The 26,969-nt window shown below is 34.9% G+C and overlaps 1 protein-coding gene across 1 annotated transcript in view; it reads right to left on the minus strand.

Annotated features, from left to right (window-relative positions):
• The window catches only part of LOC140155500 (glutamate receptor ionotropic, kainate 2-like), a 216,589-nt gene that overhangs the window by 43,935 nt on the left and 145,685 nt on the right, over nt 1–26,969 (minus strand). The window contains exons 3-4 of the mRNA XM_072178363.1: nt 10,101–10,358; nt 878–1,098 (exon numbers count right to left, since the gene is read on the minus strand). Coding sequence (XP_072034464.1) covers nt 878–1,098; nt 10,101–10,358 — 479 coding nt within the window. The remainder of the gene's footprint in view (nt 1–877; nt 1,099–10,100; nt 10,359–26,969) is intronic.

Here is a 26,969-nt window from a genome sequence, read left to right on the forward strand (position 1 = left end):
AATGAAATGAATTGACGCATGGGTTTCGTAATCGCTCATTTCGTCGCAACAGTTAACCGATTCAAGTATAATTTGCGCGTAAGATGCAGAATGAAATGGGCTAGATTCTGCTTTTTGTTTACTTCTGGTACCCATTTCTCAATTTATGTCCAAATTTACCCGGAATTATTTTTCTGGGACACTTTGTATGGTTCGACATTCTGCAACGTTTTACGAAATACTTATTTTGAATAAATGTACATACAGACTTCCGCTCTCCCCACTGTATATTTTGAATTGGTAAATGAACGATGAGAGTGGTCCTTCCTTCGGAGGAACGTTAAACGTTAAGCTGTCAATAGGTAACGGTCAGTACCTAATAGAGTAGGAAACAAACTCCTGACCGTATCGATTCGTTCCAGTTGCATCCATAGAGGGCCACTCTCATATGAAAACCAATTCTTCGACACTGATTAATAACCACCTTCTATAAAGATGGCATTACGATACACAAGATCAGTCATAGACTTTAAGCATCATATTTCGAGGCGCGGAAAGACACCAAATTGGTGTCGTATGACCTTTGACATTCTTTTGTGGCGAGTGACATGGTCTTTCAATTCACGCCGAGTGTCCTTGACAGGCGTGACTATGCTTCAGTGGTCATGAAAGAATTCAAAAGATAACTTCTGCCCCAATAATCCCAAGCTATTGTCTGAAACTGCACCTCGGAAAATGTATGGTAAGAACTCAGTCCTCAAATGATGTCATATAACGACCAAAAGATAAGTGACTGACTATCATTGAGGACTGAGTTCCGCAGTCTAACACAAGATAATGAAATAATTATAACAATTTGACGGGCACAATAGTTACATTATAATGTACTTATATTTACCTGTCGTATAAGGTTCATGGCATTCATAGCATTAGCAAAGACTAATATCTTCTTTATAGCAGATTCTTTAGCAGTATGGACTAGTTTAGGTCTAACATGATGATCAAGTCGTAGTAGTACTACCTCTGGAGCCAGGAGGCGTTCCTTGGGATCTTCGTCTGATTTACTCTCATCCGATACTGCTGTTGTTAATTTAAGCATGTCCTCAACTACTCGATATGCTGTAAGATTATAAAAGCAAATGTCATATAATGTTAAGCAAAGTAGATTTAAGGGCTGGGGTATGAACGTTTGGACAGTATTTATTGTGGGACATTAGAGCACACCAGACATATTGAATTGCATTCTGAATACGAAGAATGTCATTCTGATATCAAATAATTTTGATTTTTTGAAATTCGCAATTCAATACACATTTTATGGCAAATCATTAAAAATTGATATTTGTGATATTTAACAGTACTTGAAGTAAACTTTATAAATCTGATGATTTATACTTAAAGTGTATGTAGGTGGGATGAAAAGCCGACGATCAATTAAAAATTTTGACCTTTCGTATTGTTTTTCCCAAAACACCAAAAAAAAAATAGGTCTTTTTGGGAAAAAAATCCATATCTTCAATATGAAAGGTCAAAATTTTCAATTAACCGTCGGCTTTTCCTCCCTGCTACATACACTTTAGGAATATGTCATTAGATTTATATAATTTACTTCGAGGACTGTTATATATCAAAAATTTGAAAAATATCAAATTTTTATAATTTGTCATAAAATTTGTATTATATTGTGATTTTCAAAACATGAAAATTATTTGATATCAGAAAGACATGCTTCGTATTCAGAATGCAATTCGATAGGTCTGAGGTGCTCTCATGTCCCACAAAAAAACTGTCGAAACCCAATAAACGCTCATTTTAGATCCCTTAAACTGTCATTCAACACAAACATACTCTCTAAATGTGAAAGAGTGAAAAATCACTCAAAAAGAGTGAAATCTCACTCTTTCAAAGAGCCATCTGAGTGACAACTCTTTTAGAGTGAAGCTCACTCTCAAGAAAGAGTGAAAAAATTCACTCCGGAAAAGAGTGAATCAGAAAAGAGCATTTATTTATTTATTTATTCATTTAGGCCTATTTTATATACAAGAATATCACAGCAGTTCATAACAGCTACTAATGTGCTTTAAATTGTTGTGAGGCTAGGCCCCAGGTTAGGGTAGGGCCCGGTCTAGGAATATTGAACTGGTCTAAAGCTTAAGCACATACACAATGTGTCGAACTTCAGTGTGGGATGAATGATGAAAAACTATGGATTTAGTGAAGCTAAGAGTCAAACTGTTCAATGGTGAGTACACAATAGGTGTAGGACATAACACTTGGCAAATACCATGTTTACGGTCACAGTCTGGAGAAGCGTGATGCGGCGTAACCTACATAAGCTTACATGTGCGTACATGTAAACCGGCACTGGGCCGGTAACAAACTGCTCACATATGACTTACGCCGTTGTCTCCAGACCAAGTGTATACTTGCTTCGAGTTATGACCTACACATAAATGTAATCACTATTGAGTATGCCGTCTATTTCTTCATCAAATCCGCTTTCTTTTCGCCATTCATTCACACACTGTTCGCCATTTTGTTACACAAGTTCAACAAACATCGGCCGATTTTCGGCGCTTCTGATTGGCTGACAGTTCACTCCAAGAAAGAGTGAGATTTTGCGCCACTTTTGAGCGAGTGAGGCTCACTCGAAATCGCGAGTGAAATTATGTGTACTGTTTTCACTCTTTTAGAGCTAAAACCCACTCTTTTAGAGCTAACTTAAATTCACTCTGAAATTCAGAGTGGTTTTTCACTCTTTTACATTTAGAGAGTATATTGAGTTAGTTACCTCAATATTTCGATGTGTACAACACATCCTCATCAGGAGGGCTACAACTGATGGAGTTGAATGTCCCGCTCTCGACCTTTGATGTCCTTTCTATTGATCGGATTAGGGCTCAAGTCGGCTTGGAGCGCAAGTCCTGAGATCAATAAAAAGGACATCAAAGGTCTAGAGCAGGACATTCAACTCCATCAGTTCATCATTGGAGCCCTCCTGATGAGGATGTGTGTTGTACACATCGAAATATTGAGGTAACTATCTCAATATGTTTGTGTTGAATGATAGTTTAAATCTACGTTGCTTATCTACCAACACGTATGAGCATACACAGTGGCATATAATGTTAGTTTTGGTGCATGTTCCCAGTTATATGTTTCAAGTGCATACAAATGATAAGTTTCCGTCTCCTCCGAAAGACTACCCACTCTTTATTTTCAGACAATTCACCGTAGACGTAGTGATGTAACAGGATTAATTACCAAAGCGATAGGAGAAAACCATGTTTGAATGTATTGTCCTGAAAATCAAATAGGCTGCATCCATCACCTGTCATGTTTGTGTATGTGTACAATTATAGATTTGAATGCCATACCGCTCTTTTCAAAGACACTAACCGTACAGGTGCGAGGGAAACGTGCATCAGCCTGCTACGATAATTGTCTACCCAGCAAACAAGTAACGTTTTCGACATCATTCGTAAAAGGTTGGAAAAGGTTGCCAGAAAACGTTTAAATGTTGGGTTATATAAAGGGTATATGAAGGGTATAAAACATTTTCATAACATTCAAAAACATTTTTTGAAAATTTACCGAAATATTTGGCAAAATATTTGCAACGAAATCCACGCTTCGAAAATTATTTCTTCAATAATTTTCCCAAAAGATAAAAAAAACCAAAAACAATGTTTGTCTTTCTCTGTGAATTGCTATCAAAATATTGGAACGAAACTAGTATATTTCTTTTTATTTCTTCTATTTTGTATGGAAATGATTGAAGCAATTTTATCACACGGCACATGCACATTGCTATGTTGTTTTGCCGACATAAAGATGAAAATGGGTCAAGCAGCTACGCAATCCTGCTAAAACTCGTTACTTTTGCGAGAAGTGTGTCAACCAAGATTTGATGCGACGATAAAATGTGATTATTAATCTTTAGGGAGATACAATCAAATATCCTCACGTGGTGTCGCGAGGAATTACTTTGTCTGTCGTGATATAGCGTCCAGACATTAAACAATTGTTGCGTTTGAATAAGAAGCCTCGTGAGGAATGTGAAAGCTTTCCTATTAAAGTCAAATATTCCGAGTGTCATAATTTTACTTTCTGTCATTGCAGTATTCTCATTTTTATATTTACATTGCAAATGGAGGGCAGAGGTTAACTAATTATGAAATATATAGGCTACAAGTAAAACGGATATATGTGCATGATATAGGCTATAATATGTGTCAATATCATAAATTTGCACTCACATTAAAGCCATATTATAACATTTGCTGAGGAGAACGCCCTCAATTTTACGGTTTTATATTCTGTTTTTTTACACGATTGTAATGTACTTAAATCAAAAAAGAAAACAGATACTCTGCAAAAATCAAGACTTTAGGTGCTGTAGTTTTGTCAAAATCCAAGATTTTGAATAAAACGATGGAACCGGCATTTTATTATTACGATGGAAATATTAGTCGAACACGTATGCACACCCCGTACACGGCGTGTGGGATACACATACACACACACCCCCACCCACAGGATCGTACCGTATTACAACCGCGGGAGTAAAATGCATGGGCGCTAGTAGTAAATTCTATGCTTTACCTCACTTGTTCGGCTCAAAATATATCTAACAGTAAAAGCTAACATTTTATGGAAAATAAATACTAATCTATTTTGACAGAAATGTTATAATATGGCTTTAATTCAAATTGGCTACTTTAATTCCCGCCAATGCCATCATTGTTGGTTATGTATAATAATTCCGAGAATAATTCATCGAATATGTTCCTTTTCTGTGTTTCTTTTTGCTTACAGCGCTCTATATATATATATATTTGTCATAGTCTCATTGTTGTTAATTTCATTAGTGCTCTGTTCAATCACTCGGAATATTGCATTAGTAAAATCATTCGCAGCTAGGTGAAGGTTGCTTTCAAAATAAATGACTTGTTTTTCAACAAGGTGGAATAATTCTTGAATAATTGAATTTTACACACAAATGGGCTTCACGTCAGAATTTACACACATTTTAGATTTACATTTTATAACAATGCTTAATGTAAGTACATAATATAGCCTTCAAGTTATATATACTGCGCCAATAAAGTATCCTTACACTTGGAAAAATAATCACAATTTCCAAACTGAACAACATTGGGGTAAATTTGTTTTTTTAATAGATGTACTATCTAATCCTGCATATTTTGACACCACATTGAATCCAATATGACTTCAAGAAGCAAAGTTACAAGCATTTGATTAGACAAAGGTCCAGTTTTAAAAGTGACAAACTGGCCTATTCAAAACTCCACATACTAGTCATCTGGTTTGAGAGTGGCGAATGGCTAATTTATGCGTTTGGGCTTTAATTTAAAACAAAAGGAACAAAAGAAAACTGAAACAAAAGAACTGGCAAATAAAATGAAAGTTATGAAAAGTACAGTGAAGTAAAAACTGAAATAAAAACTGCTTTAAATAACGCTTCATTGAAGAAACTGTGTTGTCTCTTTGTTTCGCTTGTTGGAATCTATTTGCGCCTTGTATAGGCCAGTTTGTCACTTTTAAAACGGAACCTTCGTCTTTTCAATTGCTTGTAACTTTACTTCTTGAGGTCACATTGGATTCAATGTGGTGTCATAATTTGCAGAATTAGATAGTGCATCTATTAAAAAAACAAAAGTACCTCAATATTGTTCAGTTTTGAAATTGTGATTATATTTCCAAGTGTCAGGATACTTTATTGGCGCAGTATAATCGATAGCAGTATCGTAAACGGGCGCGGGGCCCGGGTTAACAAAAAAAAAAGAGAAGAAAAAATGGAGAAAGAGCGAATTTTGACAAAATTAATCTCTTATTTGACCATTTCAGCTTGTAAAAAAGCAATTTTAGGCGCGCTTTGTTACATTTAAGTTTCAATATGTTTTATTTACACGTTTCATGCCGGGGACCCGGGGTTTCATGATCCTTTCTTAGCTCACCAAGACCCCCCCGGTTGCTGAAGTTCTGTATACGCGCCTGGATAGCATAGGTACGTACAGTTTGAAGGTTTCAATCACCGTCGGACATTAAGTAGATCTCCTTCAAGACATCAGGAGTTCTGCAGGTAACTGTCCCTTGTTTGCAGAGTATCATAGGGGGCTGTCCCCTGTGATACCTAAATAAGCACAAACATCCCCCACATAATGTCGCTACATGACAATGTGAGCCGGCTATTACATAAATTGGAAAATTCTGGCTCTGTGCCAATGTATTCGCCACTTGCACGGTTCGCCATTATGCACTATGTGCGGGGAGAGCCTCGAACTGGCAGCATACATGAATGGGAATTGAACCAGTCATATAACATTCTGTGTAAGGTTACGTAATTCTTCCTTTCATGTATGCTGCCAGTTCGAGGCTCTCCCGCATATAGTGCATAATGGCGGAACCGTGCAAGTGGCGAATAGGTAAATATTTATGGCTAAAAATCCCACATTGCACATGCAATATTCATCAGTTTTTCTCCAAAATATGAAAGAAAATTATAACTTAATCCTAACTACCGATTAAAAAATCGATATCTCTTGAAATACTTTTACAAGAGTTAAACGAAAGTCATGGAGGTCACTGTAGAACCCTATTAATAGTGAGTCTTACCAACCGCAAAGTGTGGACCTACGATTAGGTTAAGTCGATTGGGTGTAAACGCTGTCGCCGTTTGTTTTAATGCCGGTGAAAAACATTTGTACTAGGCTTAAATTATCAACACTTGAATGTGAATGTAAAGCATATAATCATTAATCGGGCAGCAGCCAATGACACATTTGTGTCTTTATGGCCTTTTAAGGTTAGCAACTGTATTAAACTGTTGTGATTTGGTAGTTCACAGCATCTTGCGAATGGTAGTGAGCTTTGGCAAAAGTTACATTGATCATTTCATAGCGAGTGTGTAGAAGAATTCAAATATCACAGATATAGCACAGATATACTTTTGTAGGTCCTGTGGTCCTTAAGTTATGTTGTAAAGAGGTACATAACTCATTAATAACAATAAATCAAGCAAGTTTTCAAAGTATATGATTTGTAGAATGAACTTTTGCAAAACATCAAAGTGTTATTTTTTTAATAATAACTCGATTTCTTTTGGCTGCTTCGACCAACAATACCTAGTCTACCCTTAAGGGAAGGGGTATGAACGTTTGGACAGTATTTATTGTGGGACATTAGAGCACATCAGACATATCGAATTGCATTCTGAATACGAAGAATGTCTTTCTGATATCAAATAATTTTGATTTTTGAAATTCGCAATGTAATACACATTTTATAGCAAATCATTAAAATTGATATTTTGATATTTAACAGTACTTGAAGTAAACTTTATAAATCTGATGATTTATACTTAAAAAGTGTATGTAGGTGGGATGAAAAAGCCGACGATCAATTGAAAATTTTGACCTTTCGTATTGAAGATATGGATTTTTTCCCAAAACACCACAAAAAAAAAAAAGGTCTTTTTGGGAAAAAAATCCATATCTTCAATATAAAAGGTCAAAATTTTCAATTGATCGTCGGCTTTTTCCTCCCAGCTACATACACTTTAAGAATATATCATTAGATTTATAAAATTTACTTCGAGGTCTGTTATATATCTAAAATTTGAAAAATATCAAATTTTAATAATTTGTCATAAAATTTGTATTATATAGTGAATTTCACAAAATGAAAATTATTTGATATCAGAAAGACATGCTTCGTATTCAGAATGCAATTCGATACGTCTGAGGCGCTCTCATGTCCCACAAAAATACTGTCGAAACGCCATAAACGGTCATTCCAGATCCCTTAAGCTCTTAAAAGATCTTAAAAGATCCAGACGACTAAAAACCGTGACAAGAACTCATAGCCATACTTATTGCAGGAGACGCAGTAGCTGATAATAGGCTAACCTTACAATGATAACCTAAATTATACTTTCGCAACACTGTTCTCGTAGCCATAGTTGAAGATTAATAACCATCTTCTTTAATGTTGATAACTTGCTGCGATTGGAGCAAATATACCATCAAACTGCGCCAGTCTTGTATCAATGATTTTAATATTTATACCACCCCCAATTTTGCGACTCTTGTACGTCAAATAGATTCATAAGCACAACCCGAGGGGATTCGCGTCTTCTATAGTAAAACAAATCAGGTCACGGTTAACCCCTAGTACTGTTTTTGATTTATTAAAATTTTACTTGAAAAGATTAGAATTCACCAACCAAAGTCTGCGTCCAATCTTAAAGGATACAAGCACTAAGACTGTAGAAAATGAATTTGTACTCCCTCAGGGTACTTATAGCGATAGAGAAATTGATAGTCATCATATAGATAATTCTCAGACTTCTTAAAGCGAATTCAACGCCATGTTCCAACGCTTGATCTATAGATGAAGAAACAAGCCTCGTGTACTTATGTGGAAATACTTTGACTTGAACAACTTTTATTATGATACAGGGTGAGTCAAAAAAAGTGCAATAGAGCAAAGAATCGATATTTATGTAAGAACCAAGTTGAACTTTCCCATTCTGGAAAGTTTTTATAAATGCTACACTCAATAGTCACCTTTTGTGAAAAAATGAGGCGACTCGCTACTACCGTTTAATTTTTATGAGTCCTTTTGCTGCGATACCCAATTTCATTATTTGTCCACGAGGTACCATGTATTTTGAATGAGAGCACACAATGCACGATAAAAGCACCAGATCTGAAACCGACTTTAACTTAAATAAGGTTGATTTTTGCGTTACTTTATTTTTTTTTTTCTTCTGTTCAAACAAACGTTCTAACATTACTTTAAAGTCCTTCATGCCTCACACGACTCCAACTCCAGGGATGTTTAACCCCAATAAAATTATGTCCAACTTACTGGATATTTTGTAATTCAATCCACTTCAATTTGTGCGCATTTCATTTCGACATTTGAAAAACCCGCCTACAAAATTAGTATTAAGTAACGGGAAAATGAAAATAACAACAAATAATAAACAAATAATGTTTCTTCTCCTTAAACAAGACCAAGGACAATAACACTTTGGGTGCTCTATTTTATTTCAATACCAATGAGGTTAAGAAAATGGCAGTTGTTCCAAATCTACCTTACACAGAGTGTGCTGACATTCAAATTTGAGATGTCTCTTGGACAAACATTAAAATTGGGTATAGCTATAAAATGTGTCATAAAAACAAAACGGTAAATGCTAATTCCTTAATTTTTAACACATGATCTCTGATGGATATGTTATGTATAAAATGTTTTAAAATCTAAAAGGTTCAACTCGGTTCTTAAATAAAAATGGATTTTTTTCTCTATTGCACTTTTTTTGACTCACCCTGTATAATGATGAACGTGGCTCAATGGTTATAGATAGTTGATTTTGGTGCATGAGGTCCCGGGTTCAATTGCCGGTAGTAGAAACTTGCTAGGGCAGTACCGTAGCCAGGGGTAGGGGGTTGAGTGAACCACAGACATTTTCAGGGATAAAATGGTGACGGCAAAGAGTAAAATGTCCCTAACATAACCAAAAATGGGACAAAAATGACATATGGGGACGAAAATTTGACTTTGACCCTCACACCAAAATCCTGGCTACGCTACTGTGCTGGAGTATTTATTGACTTGGCGACAAGTCTGAATTCATCTGGCAACGTCTGTAGATTAAATGCAGACTTCAGCTCTCCTCGTGGTGCATTTAGAGTTGGGTACATGGGAGTATTCCATTCTCTGGATGATTTAGATGCTGTCGGGTCCACATAGAGCCATACCTGTAAATGCATCTCGCATTCAGTTTCGAAAAGAGTAGAGTATTAAACCTTAGCTGTCCCAATCTGTCCTGGTGCTAATACACAAGAAGAATTTTTTTAATTCAGAAATGTATTTCTGTGTTCATTACATTAGTTCTTAAAACGCTTGAACTCAATCAATTAAGCCAACTATAATTGAAGACCGAATTAAAAAGACTAGTATGACGTCCTGACAACCAGACCAAAAATGTCCGTACTGTGCAGGTCAGCAACCAATCACGCCGCGCCTTTGCCCTGACGTCAGACGCAAACTAGTCTTTTTAATTCGGTCTTTAATTATATTAAACTCACCTGAATCTGAATCGTAGAAAATTATAAATTCCGTCCATGATAGATTAGCCACAAGCGCCAGCGTTGCGGCAGATAAATGATAGAAACTGGGACGGATGCTAATTGTATATGTACTAGTTTTTCCAACAGGACATATATCTTTTGGTATAGCTATATGCGGCACATTGTAGGTTTCTGCTAGCGACTGGAGAGCAAGACTAGCCTCACATGAGGTGGAAGACACCAAAGCGCTTATGCTAGAATTCAGCATGGAGCACGCTGTAAAAAGAACACAAGTGAATAAAGAGGTTACTTTACAATTCATATGAACACATTTTTACATAATAAAGACAATTACCAACCAAAACACATGATCAAAAGAACGTATTCATTTTATATAAAGATGGCAGTAATTTGAGCCGGAGTCATCGAATAGTTTGCACTATTTATTACGTATCTTTATATAAAACAAATATTGCCTGGCTATGTTTGTGAAATGGTATAGATATATCATTAGGTCAAATATTGACAATTCAAAGTCAAAATGTGACATCGCGCTATATTTTTACCATTGCACGCTCAAGTGATTCAATATTTTATAAACATGTAACTATTTAACGGCTGGAAAAGAATTTGTTTGGTATAGTTATGTAAAAATATTGCTTGCCTATGTCTATGTAAAAAATCACTCTGCCAAATCTTAAGAATTCCATTTCACGAGGCGAATCAAGATCGTGCTATAATTATTTTTTACCATTCCACGTTCAGGCATTCATTATTTGATTTCCAGTTTTCCATTTTCAAATCAGTCAAACATAACAAATTATTTACTGTTCTATGCACGACAAAAGGTAACAACCGACTTTGATCAGTTCAAGATGGAGGGCACAGAATGTGGTTAGTGTGCGCACCAATTGGTGGATATAGGTTAATTGTTAGGCATTTGGGGTTTTCTGATGTTGAGTCTCGGTAGATACCAACTTAACTGCCTAAAGCAATCTACGGTGAAAATCATTTTTGGCAAAAATGGACTACTACATTTAAAATCCATACTCCCTCTACAGTGGGAGTATGAATTTCAAATGAAGTGACCATATTGGGCAGCTCCATTTGAAACTCAGCCTCTCTGTATGGCAGATGCTGGTTAAATCTTTCTCAAAGGGTGTATGAAATTCAAATGGAGCTGTCCAATGTGTTCATTCCATTTGAAATTATATATTTCAAAATCTTCAACAGGGGAGTGTGGATTTTAAACGGAATGGCCCAAAGTCAGTTGGGGTAGGGCAAAATACGACATTAGGTCAAATCCACAACTAGATGATTGAAACTTTCTTTAAAGAATGATATTCTTTAAATTTATAACAAACAAACAAACAAACAAACAAACAAACAAACATAATTCACACGCAAAACACACATATTACATCACAACTTATCAAAACAACAGAGCACAGGTATGACGTCATGAGAGGCGTCAATAACATGTCATATTAATATGAGAGGAAAAATGATTCAGTTAGATTCATCACATTTTAACTTGTACACGTTGGGGCATATGCCATCAAATATGCTGATTAAGCCGTTGGGAATATTTGGGTAACCCAATTTGTATACATCGTGCAAATAATATTAGCATTTGTTTTCTCAATACATATTGTAAACTACTTTCGTGGTTCTGTTATTATGCTGCTATAAGCAAGCCCAACTTTTCTGAAAGTTTACATATTATAATCCTTGCAAGTTTATGTATTTTATAATTTTGTACTACATAAATTGAGAAATATTAATGCTTGTAAGTGATTTAAAATGTATTATTTTCAGGTACGACAGTTGAGTAAAAGTTAGATACAAAAAGAAAACACATTTTAGAGACAAATTGTAAAAGTCTCAAAAAGTATATTAAGTTATAAACTTCAACTTTCTGATTTGTTTTCTAAGCAAAATTGACATAAAATTATGCAGGCAAATTGCACCTATAGGATGTTGTTATAACAAGTTAATATGAACAAAAATGAAATCTTTACGGTAAAAACAATAATATTATCATGACAAAATTTTGAATTTACACGAAATGCTTAAGAAAATGAGCTATAATATTCTGTACAAGGACTTTTAAATGATGACATGCGATGCGCTAAATGTTTCAGACAAAATGAAGGTAGATGCTTTGAAAATATCCCGAGGACACAGGGCTCACTGACCTTTTAGAAGCTCTATATTTTCTGTCAAAAGCAAAATGTCATTGGATTCATCGCAAATCAATAAGTCTTTGTTTTATATCCGTGTCAGAAGTTAAATGCATGGCAATCTCCCGAATCATGAAAATTGACTTGATTTTCAAATAACTACTATAAATGGAAATATTTGAGTGGGAAATGCTGTTATTTGATTTTGTTGTGAAACAGATTACGTCTAAGTGCTTCGTTTTAAATAATTTGTTAATATAATACACTATTATCATTATCGTAACTTGAAATTTGATACATTAATGCCATCAATTACTTATAAGCATATTGAAATCCGTCTAAATTAATAGTTGTTTCTGTTGATATAATTCCAATGTTGCATTAATACTGCTTCTGACTTTTGATTTCAATTTAATGATTAAAATATGAAAGTTAGGTTTTCCCAAAACCTTCGCTTAATGCCAGGATGAAGCTTTATTGTATCAACACCCTTTTTAAATTCCTCTTTAGTGAAGTGTATATTGATAGTCTGATAGTCTAGTATTATATTATAGATGTAAGTAAAAAAAACCTGGTCCCTAATGCATGGTCACTGATGCACATTTACGTCGAAACAATCTAAAAACACTTTGTTACAAAAGTAATCTTTTGAAATAGAAAAAATAATAAATCTTCCTTGCCATTGAGTGCAAAAGGCCTTCCATAATACTGTGGACAGCTAAACACAGTGCAACTTGTGCAAGCATGACCCAAGTATAAAGGACTGCAGGTTTTGTTGATGAAATGGTCACTTATTGCATTAATGTTGTCATTAATAGTCAATAAATCAGTGGTGCCCTTTAGTTAGGGTAACATAAGACATTGTCAAATCCCAAACTTAAAGATTGAAAGTTAAGACAATCCTTAAATTTATTACAAACAAACATATTTTACACGTAAAATAAAACACACATACGTATTATATCACAACTTCCCAAAACAGCAACAACATTTGAACATAAACGACATGAGAGGCGCCAATAACATTTCATATAAATATGAGAGGAAATGATGCAGTTAGATTCATCACATTTCAATGTGTACACTTTGGGGGCATTTGTCATCAAATATTCTGATTAACCGATGGGAACATTGAGTACATTTAATATAAACAAAAATCGAATCTTTACGGTAAAAACAATAATATTATCATGACAACATTTTGAATTTACGCGAAATGCTTAAGAAAACGAACTATAGTACTATGTACAAGGACTTTTTAAATGCTGACATGTGATGAGCTAAATGTTTCAGACAAAATGAAGGTAGATGCTTTGAAAATATCCCGAGGAAAAAGAGCTCACTGACCTTTTAGAAGCTCTATATTTTCTGTCAAAAGCAAAATGTCATTGGATTCATTGCAAATCAATAAGTCTATGTTTTTATCCGTGTCAGAAGTTAATGTATGGCAATCTTCCGAATCATGAAAATTTACTGATTTTCAAATATCTACTATAAATGGAAATATTTGAGTGAGAAATGCTGTTATTTGATTTTGTTGTGGAACAGATTACGTCTAAGTGCTTCGTTTTTAACAATTTGTCAATATAATACACTATTATCATTATCGTAACTTGAAATTTGATACATTAATGCCACAAATTACTTATAAGCATATTGAAATCCGTCTAAATTAATAGTTGTTTCTGTTTATATAATTCCAATGTTGCATTAATACTGCTTCTGACTTTTTATTTAAATTTAATGATTAAACTATGAAAGTTAGGTTTTCCCAAAACCTTCGCTTAATGCCAGGATGAAGCTTTATTGTATCAATACCCTTCTTAAATTCCTCTTTAGTGAAAGTTTATATTGAAAGTCTAGTATTATTATTATAGATGTAAGTAAAAAAAACCTGGTCCCTAATGCATGGTCACTGATGCACATTTACGTCGAAACAATCTAAAAACACTTTGTTACAAAAGTAATCTTTTGCAAAAGAAAAAATAATCAATCTTCCTTGCCATTGAGTGCAAAAGGCCTTCCATAATTTTGTGGACAGCTAAACACAGTGTAACTTGTGCAAGCATGACCCAAGTATAAAAGACTTGCAGGTTTTGTTGATGAAATGGTCACTTATTGCATTAATGTTGTCATTTATAGTCAATAAAACCCCAGCTTAAAGAGAACTTGACAGTCATGGTATCGGGATGAGTAAGGCGCGATGCCTTGAGGTGTCATCGCCATGGTCACGGCCTTATCTCCATATACCGTTCGGTCAACGTTCTTTATAAGAAACCAACTACAAATAATGTATTTTTTATGAACGGTAGCGTTTAATTCATACTTAAAAACAGAATGTATGGTTTTTTTCTCATTTCAAAATAGTTTGCTGTTTAAATAAAAATCGTTAGGATGTTGTTACATCTTTTCTTAAAACTTACACACGAAAGGTGTTTCTCTTTTTCTTTTTAAAACTTACGATGGGATGAGATCAAAAGGAGTTCCATATGCGAGGGCGGAGATAGAAAAAGATACCTAAAGATCAGTTCATAATACCATTTGCATACGGGAATGTTTGTTGTTGCTGATTAATTTTCGTGTTTCAGAATTATTTTACATTCAGATGCATAAGCATTGGCCCGTAAATATTTTGCAAACGTTTGTGATCGCTAAATGTTTGTCAAAAGTTTGACGAAAGCGGCTATAGCTCCCACAATCATGTTATAGCTAAACTATAATCATGATGATGGTGTCAGTATTGGGTCATTTGTATTTTAATAAAATTCGTACCAGGTGTCAGACAATTCATGGGTATTTACGAAATTTCTCAGTTTCTAAAAATAAAGCTGAAAGGACTTAAATTAAACCCTATTTGTGAGGGTTTTGTTGACAAATGTTAGTTTCATCGCCTTTGAAGTGTATGCTGATTGGAATAGATTTAATTAGTCCTCAATAAACTGGCACGTAAACTAATTAAGTTTCAAGCGAGAATGATTTGCAGTCCAGTGGGTCGAGTTGCACGCTATACACGCTACATCATTGTTTAATTACCCATACGAAACAATTCCTTCGTGATAAATAGACGGCCAGATAAAACAGAATATTGACCAGAATTTTGTTCCGCTGATGACTATGAATTTACGCGTCGCTTTGCAAGAATTCAGCATGAACAAAGGTATGATATCAAATATTACACATTATAATATTCAGCTCAAAGACTTTCAAAACTACGAAAAAATATTGGCTTTTGAAAACCAATCCTTTCTACTGAAAATTCAATCGAACTAATTTTGCATTTTTCTCAAAAAATAACTACACACTGGTAACAAAAGTTATGTATATTATAGGGGCAATGAATCCAAATTACTTCACTGAAATTTCAGTGATTCAAGACAAGTGGTTCATTATATAGGGTCCCTAAAATAGCAGTGCTTTGTCACTGAAGGAGCTACCCTGTATAATGAAAGCGCAAATAAATAAATAAATAAATAAATAAATAAATAAATAAATAAATAAATAAATAAATAAATAAATAAATAAATAAATAAATATATGTTTTTTATAATAAATAACGAACCGCTTGTCTTGAGTCACTGAATTTCCAGTGTAGTAACTGGATTCATTGCCCCTATAATATACATAGCTTTTGTCACCATTGTGTTAGTATTTTGTGAGAAAAATGCAAAAATAGTCACAAATTTATCAAGGGATGTAGTACCTCCAGCTGTGCAAGACAATTTGTTATTCAGCAATATGCCTGTGGTCCCAGCAAACACAAAAACGTTTTAAATAAGTTATATTTTGGCTTTTGGTTTAGGTAAAAACGTTTTAATAACATTAAAATGTCGGGTTATATAAAAGTCATGATAACGTTTTAAAACGTTTGGTATGAAAACACACTACAACAATATTTTTAAATGTTTTCAAAAAATGTTATTGTAAACTATTTTGCAAACATTTTTTCCAAATATTGTGTCAATACTTAAATAACATTATGTTAAAATATTTGAACCCAGAAAACACATAATTGTTCTTAAAATGTTTCTTTCAAAACCTTTTAATAATATTTAAATGTCGGGTTATATAAAGGTCATGAAAACGTTTTTAAAACGTTATTGAAAATATTTTGGGTAAACATTTTTCGCAAAATATTTTTTCAACACCAAAATAACATTCTGTTTAGAATGTTTTGTATCAAGTTTTCAAGAATGTTTTTGGAATGTTATTAAAACGTTTTTATACCCTTTATATAACCCGATATTTAAACGTTGTCTGTAAAATATTTTTGTTTGCTGAGCAGTAGATTATCAAAAAATGTTTTTTAAGGTTATGAAAACGTTTTATACCCTTAATATGCCCTTTATATAACCCGACATTTAAACGTTTTCTGACAACCTTTTATAACCTTTTGCGAATGATGTCGAAAACGTTTTGTGTTTGCATGGGGTCTTAGTCAAGCCCACATTACATCTCTGAAGCTAAAATAAAAGGAAACAATCGACAAAATTGGGCGTACAGAATAAAGGTATGGGTTCCTCCAATCTCCCGCATTTTGGTCACCCTAGTTAATGCCCAATATTTTTTACCGGTCAGAGTGTGATGGTTTACTTTCTCAGTATACGAGTCATGTATTTTACGCAATGTTCATAGGAACGCACTTTTAACGTTACCAGCTACACAGTGGATTATAAGTCTGCTTTCACAATCCCTCTAAATACCCAGCGATCCTCCATTCAGTGCATGGTGCAAATGTGGTCGACCTTTCTTGTGGCCAATCTAGTTGCGGGTATTTTGCTTAGGTTCAAACAAAGATCTTTGACACCACAAAGGGTATCGAATGATAAAATGGGTACAGAATGCTCGTGGGGTGGAGGTTTGAAGACAACCAATCTATTTCTAATTAACTTTAAAGTATCCCAATAAAGTTAGCATAGACAAACGGAGATCATTCCCTTCTGTGATTATAATACATGTATCATAATTATATGTTCAGAAGGAATAGTTCATTCAAGAGTAATTGCACATCGATACTGTCGGAAGAAGCTCAAAATCATTAACCCGTGTCTGCTTGGCAAACATAATGATGCCAACAAATGAAAGCACCGTTTTATGTCTGGTTACAAGAAGAAAAATGCGTTAATTTCTGCTTATATTTTATTTTTATTTTTTTATTAACGCGGTGAGAGGTTAGGTTCTGCTTTGATTGACTTCTTTCACGCAATGATAAAGGCAATTAACCATAGCATGATCTAGTTAAGCGAATATGATTTGGCTACTTGACCTTCAACATGACAAAACTTAACTCTCTCCACGCGGGTGTCGACTGCAGACGACAAGTTTTATTTGAATTTTTCAAAAATTTCAGAATTGTACATTTTCATGACCATATTTGAAATCAGCATGAAAAATGCATTAAAATGAGTACAAACAAGCCTAGTATTGGTTCAGTGGTTTTAAGATAGCTCTTGATATTTTGAGAAAATTTCTCAAAACTTGGTCTTTTTATGTTGAAGCCTATGACTAACACGCAGAGCATTAATATCAAATCATTTTGTTCATACCTGACCAACCTTCTGTGACTGCGTGGCTGGGCTTGCATACGGGACTGCATGGCAATCCATTACATCACACTTGACTCCTTTTGAAGTCAGTGCAATAGTACTTTTTATTAAGATGCTGTAGAATGATTTCGAAGATATATATCTTGAAAGTACAATTCATTTTGGCTTAAAGCTTTACAATATCAAATTAATACAGTGTTTATTTACTTCACACGCTATGTAGTATAAAATGAAATGAGTATTTAGTAGAGAGACTGTCATGTAGTTTGAACAAATACCAAGCGATTGTATACACGCACTTTGATTAATGCATAATATCGTTTGTACCATCTTGTTTAAAGGGATGTGGTCCGATTTTGTCCTGTTCTGCTCTCTATCTTTATCTAGAACAGATCATTGGTCGATTTTCCATGGTCAGAGGGATTAGAGGGAGGATAAATTAAAATGGCCTACTACAGTATACTACCCCCAGGGGGGACATAATTTTTTATTACATTCTTTACTTTGTTCTCTTTCATTTTTCTTTCATGACACCATTCGGGGGTACATACCTTCTTGGCATTTGGAGATATGAAAAGGACCCAAAATATATATATTGACCCAGGTCTTATGAGGAGTGTAACCTCCGGTGGGGAAATTATTTGTATTATATTCTTGACTTTGTTCTCTTTCATTTGACACCACTCGGGGGCACATACCTTCTTGGCATCTTGAGATATATAAATTATTATGAGTGCCACCCCGGGTGAGAAAATATTTTTATTATATTCTTCACTTCTTCCTCTTTCATTTGACACCACTTGGGGGGAGGGGGGTCATACTTTCGTGGTATTTAAAGATAGGTCCATTTCAAAAGGTTATTAAGTGAGTTAGTAAGCAAGTAACATACACTAATATAGGCTGATACCATTTCATGGTTCAGCAAAAATGGGGGAATGAAGCTTTATATCCGGTCACACCCCTTTAAGTTGGAAATAATAATATACAATAGTTCAATTGGTTTACAGTGAGGGAGATTAAGTTCATTTATGACTTAAACATTGCCCTTCTCATATTGTTAAGCTCTTTATTATGGAAGTTATAAATTAAATTCCATTCCCTTTTAATTCTCAAGTCTATAGCCTCGGAGTAAATCAAAATTAATTTCATCAAACATATCATTTTTACTATCATATTTTGGCAGACATTGCAAACCAAAACTTAAATGTCACAGTTTAGAATAATGTAATTAACGGAATAAATCTGAATTCATAATTCAGTGGTTGGTGATAAGCGATAGATCGTAGACCAATGAGATGTACCATTACTTATTACACCGAGAGGTACAGCGTTATTCTTTGGGCAAAATCAATGGCAAATCGCTATAAATGTTCAAATTCAAGTCACTCTATACCATATATTCTTTGGCGTCGAACATTGCAAATATTATTCACACGATGTTATGGAAAGCATTTTACGAATGGCATATTGATGAGTGAAATTTGACAATATTATTGCCAATTTTTGGCCAAAAGCAAAATATGTTTTGCTGCTCTTCAAATATCTTGGAGCTACTCATGGAAGCACGGAGTGTATTCATCAGCGTCAATCATAACATACCACATTGATAGTTAAGCATGTCTTAACAATTATCATGTCTGCTTTCGATGACATTTTGTCATGTATTATAAAAAATAACATGCAATAAAGTTTGAAATCATGACCAGCTTCTAGCTCAAGAAATAGCAGACAATAATTACACTTTGATTAAATTTAATGCAGGTTTATGTTTTTGACCTAACTTGGCCACAAACATCCCTGACCATAAACATACTTGATACATATATCACGAGGAACTCGTGGGGTCAAAAGTCAGACAGGGTCATAGGTCAAAAACGTAATTTCAAATCAAAACGCCTCTTCTCCTATACGTAAGAGAGTGACGCCTCAAAATACGTGCATTCCAAATGCCTCCTCTGCTACAAATAACATAGCAGGTTGACAATACTTACAGACACGCACTGACTTTAGGGTAATAGGGTAACACATGGTAATAGGTCAAAAACATAATTTCAACTCAAAATGCCTCTCACCCATACGTAGGAGAGTGACGCCTCAAAATATGTGCATTCCAAATGCCTCCTCTGCTACAAATAACATAGCAGGGTGACAATACTTACACATATGCACTGACTTTAGCAAGTGTCTATTGGGTGCTCACATATTAAGGGTCAAAGTCCAATAAGGGATCAGTTCCGGTTCGAAACGAAATACATGCATTGATATTAGGAAGTATATGGGGTGTTGACAGTTTGGGGGTCAAGGGTTATCAAGAGGTCCAAGACGGAATACCTTTAAAATGCCTGTTCTGTCACAAATAACATAACAGAATAATGATACTTGCACATGTGGAGTGCTCACATATTTGCGATGAAAGTCATATTAACGAAACACAATCAAAATGCATCGTCTTCATCAAATAACAATGGTCACTTCCGGTTTGAGACCAAAAACCTTAAGGAGATATCTACTTCAACAAATAACATGGCTGAGTGACTTAACTTGCACGTATTGATTGTCCATGGGCGTTCACAAATTTGGGGTCAAAGTTCAATAAGGGATCACCTACAATTTCAAGAGAACTTTGCTGCCAAAAAATATAGCCAATTGAAGCTTCTTGCAGAGAGTACATCACTAACTAAGGATGCGTTTTTGCAATTATAAAATAATAATTATGATATTACTTAAAGACCAGCAACAACACAATGATAACTATTCATTTTTTTGCTGGTCATATTGTTCATGCATAAAAGTTTTCTCCAATTGTGCTTTAAAGGTTGTCCACCAAGAAGGATTTCAACCGTGAAATGTTCATTTGGATGAAACTGTCATATAGCGATGAGATAAAAGTGGTTTCAGTTCAAAATGATATCTTAAATCGAAGTTGGCAGAATAGGAATAGAAGGGGATGTCACCAAAATATCGATAAAAGAATAAATGAAATTAAGTCTAAAGATAAAGCTTAATAGGATGTGCTTCAAATCTGGATGAATCTAGATTAAAAACAAATTAACATAATTGTATCATGCGACGCGCAAGGGGCGCATTTTTGCTGCGGTGCGTATTTGCCCTGCAGCTCACATTGCTCACATTATAACCCGTGTAAAATAGAGGCGGAATGGACAATTCAGTCATCATTCAGGTTCACATTGATCAGGTTCACAATTCAGTCATCATTCAGGTTCACATTCGATCGACAGATGCGCCAAAACGGCTACATCAGTAAAACTCTTTAGATCCCAAATTAAAACAAACCTTATGGAAATGTACACTTAATACCTCTTAGTTTTGATTTACTTATTTTATTTTTCTCCTTTTAAAACAAAAAATCGATTAAAATTAACTGATCTCTTAGCATTTATACTATATTCACAAAATGTCAGCTTTCTTTTGCGATATACGTGAGCATATGTTATGAAATCCTAATTTGTCTTAAACTTATATTCTGCATGTTCTTTATTCATCATTTTTTTTCCTGCTTAGTTCGTTCTACATGAATGTATGGAAGAGGGTGGGGGTGTTTGTATGTATGTAATTGTATTTTATTAGACAAATTAAGAAACTTAGGCTAAGGTTAAGGGGGTGCTTGTTCAGGCCTTTTTGGCCTTCTGAGCATCTCCTCATTCAAATGTGTTGTTTTGCTGTTATTGTATTGTTGTATTTTGAATGAAATAAAAAGATTGATTGATTGATTTGATTTGAATCATCAAGCGTTATATAGTTCCAACTTCACTGAGTTGCTATAAATAGCAGCCGTTTTGTTAATCCATTTATGGTGATGATGAAGCGATGAACCGGCATAATCTCCCACCACACACACGACCACAAGAGACAGGAGCAGAGGATGATTTAAGCACTTCCCAACATTCCACTATGTTACTTGCGGTTAGCATAGCTGTGTGAGCGAACATGACACCACTACTCGCCCACTGCATATAGACGTACTGCACGTGCATGGTTTAATTTGAATTTGTACAGTTATATTTACTTAAAAAACGCTGTGAAGATGCTGGTCGATTTCACATTTTATGTTATCTACAGAAGGTGTGAATTATCCTTTAAACACACATCACTTTTGTTCTGAAATCGACCAAGTAATAATGACACACGCACAATTCTAAAACAACATCTTTTGCACAGAGTTTAATGGGATTTGAAAAGTGAAGTGGCAGTTGAAACTCTAGTGATAACACTTTTGCAGTGCATGATGGGACTTCCTTAAATCATCCTCTGAGACAGGAGAGAATGGCTTGTCTGATGGATGTGTATGTTCTCTGTCTATCTGCTGCTTGTATGTTCTTCACCTATCTTTGTATGCCAACCTCTTTCACGCTAGTATGCTCTTGAGGTGAATCGAACATTTCGGTCGAATTTTCGGCGGGAAATATTCCCGCCAAAAACGTTAAAGTAATCTTTTTCAACAACTAAATATCATAGTCATAATGATGCCTCTGATAGCCTAGGTTCATGAGTTTCATAAACTTAGTTGCAATTACTGCGGATAATTCTTGATTTGGTTTTACAGAGTCTTGAATCGTCGAATTGTTTGATCAAACACAAGCACTCGGTATTTTTTGAAACTCGAGGCCATAATTCAACTTTGATAAACCCTTAAATCATAATTTATTATATACGCGTGTAGAAAACCACGTGGGAATAACTTTGTGGCCTGTCAATATACGTGATTTCCAAATTTGGAAAACTTTTACCCATTGAAGTAAAGTTAAGTCACTTAAAGCCATTTTATAACCTTATCATACAAAATAGATTAGCATTTCTTTACCATAAAATGTTAGTTTTTACTGTCAGATATATCCCCTTTTATTTTTGAACTACGACAAAGCAAAGAAAATTGGAATTTACTACCAGCGAGTATGTCGCCAATACGTACCACTCCTTCGGTCATGTTATAGTACGACCTTTTGTTGTGTATATCACCGTCCCGCACGCCGTGTACGTACTGTGTGTTATGAACATCGTGTATGTGTTCGACTAATAATTCCATCGTAATAATAAAGCGCCGGTTCCGGCGTTTTATTCAAAATCTCGGATTTTGACAAAACTACAGCACCTAGAGTCTTGATTTATGCAGGCTATATTGGTTTAATAAAGTACAATTTACTCGTGTAAAAAATGAATTTAAAAAATTCAGTGAGGGCGTCCTCCTCAGCAAATGTTATAATATGGCTTTAACTCAGTCGTGCAATAAGGAAAATGAGATGCAGATCAGCCTGATGTTAAAAGGTTAGATTGAATAGACGAGACAGGTTTATCAAATCTGGGATCTTTTGATCTCCGTTGTCTTGAGCCCCATCATCCAACACTGTTTGTCAATGGAAACATCATGTTCATAACATCATTTGCATGCTATTGGTTCACAAACTTCACATTTATATAAACCTGTGAGGTGACAAAATGATGGACACATTGATGTGTTCTACCTCCCCATCACGGGTTCCATCCCTTGGTGGCCGTTGACACTAATCAAATAGGTTTGGTCAACAAGTAGATCAGAATCTTTCCGTGACTAATGCTTGCAGGTCATTGCCGCAAGATATACTAGCCAGGAATAGCCACAGTAAGCTTAATCCAAAGGTCGTTGCTATCTACGTCCATGAAATTTGTCCGTAGAATCTAGCCATTTGCCAAAACGGCGGTCGAGGTAATTATGATAACCAATCAGCTGGCTCGAGTCTTGATGGTTTGGGAATAAACGAATGAGTTGACTGGACAACACCAATCGCTTATGCTTGCAACTGGAGTATGTATTCATATCCATGAAGCAGGTATACTGTTAATGATGATTTGCTGAAACTCAGGTTTATTGATTTGGTGGTTTAGTTATCCGTTGATCAATTTTGCTAATTAATTATTGATTATAGATTTGACATTGACAGCAGCCGAGGTAACAAAGATAATTATGTACATACGGACTGGTGAACGTGCGAAATGGATGCAATCTAGACTGGTCAGGTTTATATATATGCCCGAAGTGATCATCAAGATACATATTATATTTCGTGACCATTCACAACTTGCTTGCTTACTTCCTTACAGCATGCAGTATGGCAAGTGGTGTCCGCATGTCTAGCATTACAGGTCAGGACACTGTGTCCTGTAATTGAATTAATGTCCATGTTTACTTGAATTGGTAAACGATACAGAGAGTGAAACATTTATCTTAAAATGACTCTCAGAGATATCGCCAAAAATTGAATTGAAATTGCATTATTTTCATAGATTGAATAGCAGTTATGAGGCCTAAAAGTTTCCTTAATTCCAGGTTTAAGACAACTTGACAGGTTAAAACACAGACACTAAGTATGTATCATGTAGTGGAACGTGCTTATGTCAACATAAGGAAATAAACTGGACATTGTAGAAGGGATCTCTTTATTGTGTTCATAATTGCTTGGAACAAAGGTCAATGCTACAGGACGATGGTTCGATCAACAACATTATCCCACTCTATCAAAATGGATATTTTAGAATCAGTGGAAATCCCATATTTTTATTAGTACTCTACTTGTAACATTTTAGGACTTTTTGATGTTTCGTTTGCATTTGAAGCTAAAACTGTGTCAAAAATGGGTTAATTTTGGGGACCTTTGTCATACTATTGTGAATACGATTAATGGTTCTGAAGCTATAGACGTATACTGCGCCAATAAAGTATCCTTACACTTGGAAAAATAATCACAATTCCCAAACTGAACAATATTGGGGTAAATGTGTTTTTTTAATAGATGCACTATCTATTACTGCACAATATGACACCACATTGAATCCAATGTGACTTCAAAAGTAAAAAGAAAATTGAAACAAAAGAACTGACAAATAAAATGAAAGTTATGAAAAGTACTGAGAAGTAGAAACTGAAATAAAAACAACTGCTTTAAATAACGTTTCATTGAAGAAGCTGTGTTGTCTCTTTGTTGCGCTTGTTGGAATCTTTTTTGCGCCATGTATAGGCCAGTTTGTCACTTTTAAAACTAGACCTTCGTCTATTCAACTGCTTGTAACTTTACTTCTTGAGGTCACATTGGATTCAATGTGGTGTCATAATGTGTAGGGTTAGATAGCGCATCTATTAAAAAAACAAATGTACCCCAATATTGTTCAGTTTGGAAATTGTGATTATTTTTGCAAGTGTAAGGATACTTTATTGGCGCAGTATATTTGTAACGGCTGAGTTACATGTTGTGAAGTCTAGCTGGGGACTGGAAGTCAAGTTAATATTCAACCATGGGAGAAATAGCACTTGTTGAAATCAGACCATCATTCTTCAAAGCTATATCATCATGATCATGAATTCTAAACCCATTGTGGTTCATGGAAGCAAGGATAACATAATATTACGCGAACTCGGTAACTGGTTGTCATGAAATCGCTAACGGACGCGATAGCTTACACTTTAAAACTGATGAAAGTCAAGGTTTCAATTTTACGACAGACTTTGTAGCCGAAGATATCATTCAAAATATATTACCAAATAAAAAATTTTGATGTACTACACTTCGCATTCGTACCCTTAAGGCTCTCATTTCAGAAACATGAGAAAAACAACACTTGTCTCTCGCAAACCAAAAGCGCTTTGCGCAAAACCAATTGATACCGGGTAAACCTATAAATCCTTCCTCTCAGCAATAGGTGTGTTGTGCGAAAAGTTATTTCATTGCAAAGTTTATATATCCACGTACAAGCCGGTAAGTCACTGAATCTTGAATTTGAAATCCATTCAAGTGCAACTAATAACTATATTAAATCGCAGACTTGAATGGGAATTCCTAATGTTTAGACTTATAAAGGCACCGTCAGGGGGGGCCGGCCAAGATTGGCTCAATTTTGACGTCGTCATTGGTTTTACACGTAAACACAAAAATGTCTCAAATTATTCCAAAACTGTACGTATGTTATTAAGCACTATTTTATCAGTCTAAATCCGTTGAGGTTCGCCAGTGAACCTCATTGTAAGTACTGTTTTTTTTTGTATGAATAACGCACGATATGTTACGATATATACTGAAAAAACTACGTGTATCAATGAGTTTGCGTGGTGTAGTGGTTATGGAGCTCGCTTCCCACGCAGAGGGTCCCGAGATCGATTCCCATCCCCGGCGATGATGAAAAATTTTTCTTCTTCTTTTTTCTTTGAATTTAAAATTATTTATTTTCATGTGAAAATGTATATATTGCACTGTGAAATATATTTTGTGCATTTTTTTTTTTGTTTTGGGGCCACCCGGCCAATAGAGCTAAAAACGGATCTTGGCTCCGGGAAAAAATAATTGCGTCCATCGTGCAGGCAGTGTTGCCGTCATATTGTCTGTTTTGTTTACGCTTTTGGCTGTTGCCACATTGAATAATGTAGTCCACCATCGTCTGGGCACCGTTGGATTCCGTTGGGTTGGTCGGCTGAATGTTTTAGAATAATCTTCTTCGTGATGTAATGCATTCCTAATAATTTAACACAAAATACCAAATACAAGTTGCGCAACAACATCTGTATTATAACAAACAAAATCAAGTTTTGCGAAAATTATACAATCTGACAATTTTACATCAGCTCGTATACTCTAAATTATGTTGGTCTATAATAGCATGATAACGTTTGGGCTAAACAAATTGTATCATTAAAGCTTAAATCAAAATGAATAAATACAATTGTGATCCCAACACTCAGTAGCCTGGCGTTATTGAATTACAATATGATCCATACGACTCGTAACAATGGAATCAAATAAAATCCGGCATAGCGTTTTGAAACTTTGCATGTTATGAACATAAATACGTAAAATCAGTAAGAATCAATAAAACGCACACACTGTTTAGGATTGTAACTGTTACTTAACCAGCAGCCTTCGTCTTGTTTTTGCCTACCAAGTTCTGTTGCACTCAATGTTCTGGATGACTGTTGACTTGACTTTATATAATGTCCTTTGCGTATAAAATCCTTGCACAGATTACAAATTTCTTTCAGCACTGAATCTCCTTATTGACGGATGTGTTGTTTCATTAACCAGCAAGTCGGCAAGTCGGCAGCAGAATTATTTCCCTTGTTGGAAGAGAAGAGCACTTAAAATTTCCTTCGATTATATTTGCTGGAATCATTATTGGTTATT

This window comes from Amphiura filiformis, chromosome 6, assembly GCF_039555335.1.
Source record: "Amphiura filiformis chromosome 6, Afil_fr2py, whole genome shotgun sequence".
Taxonomy (NCBI): Eukaryota; Metazoa; Echinodermata; class Ophiuroidea; order Amphilepidida; family Amphiuridae; genus Amphiura; species Amphiura filiformis.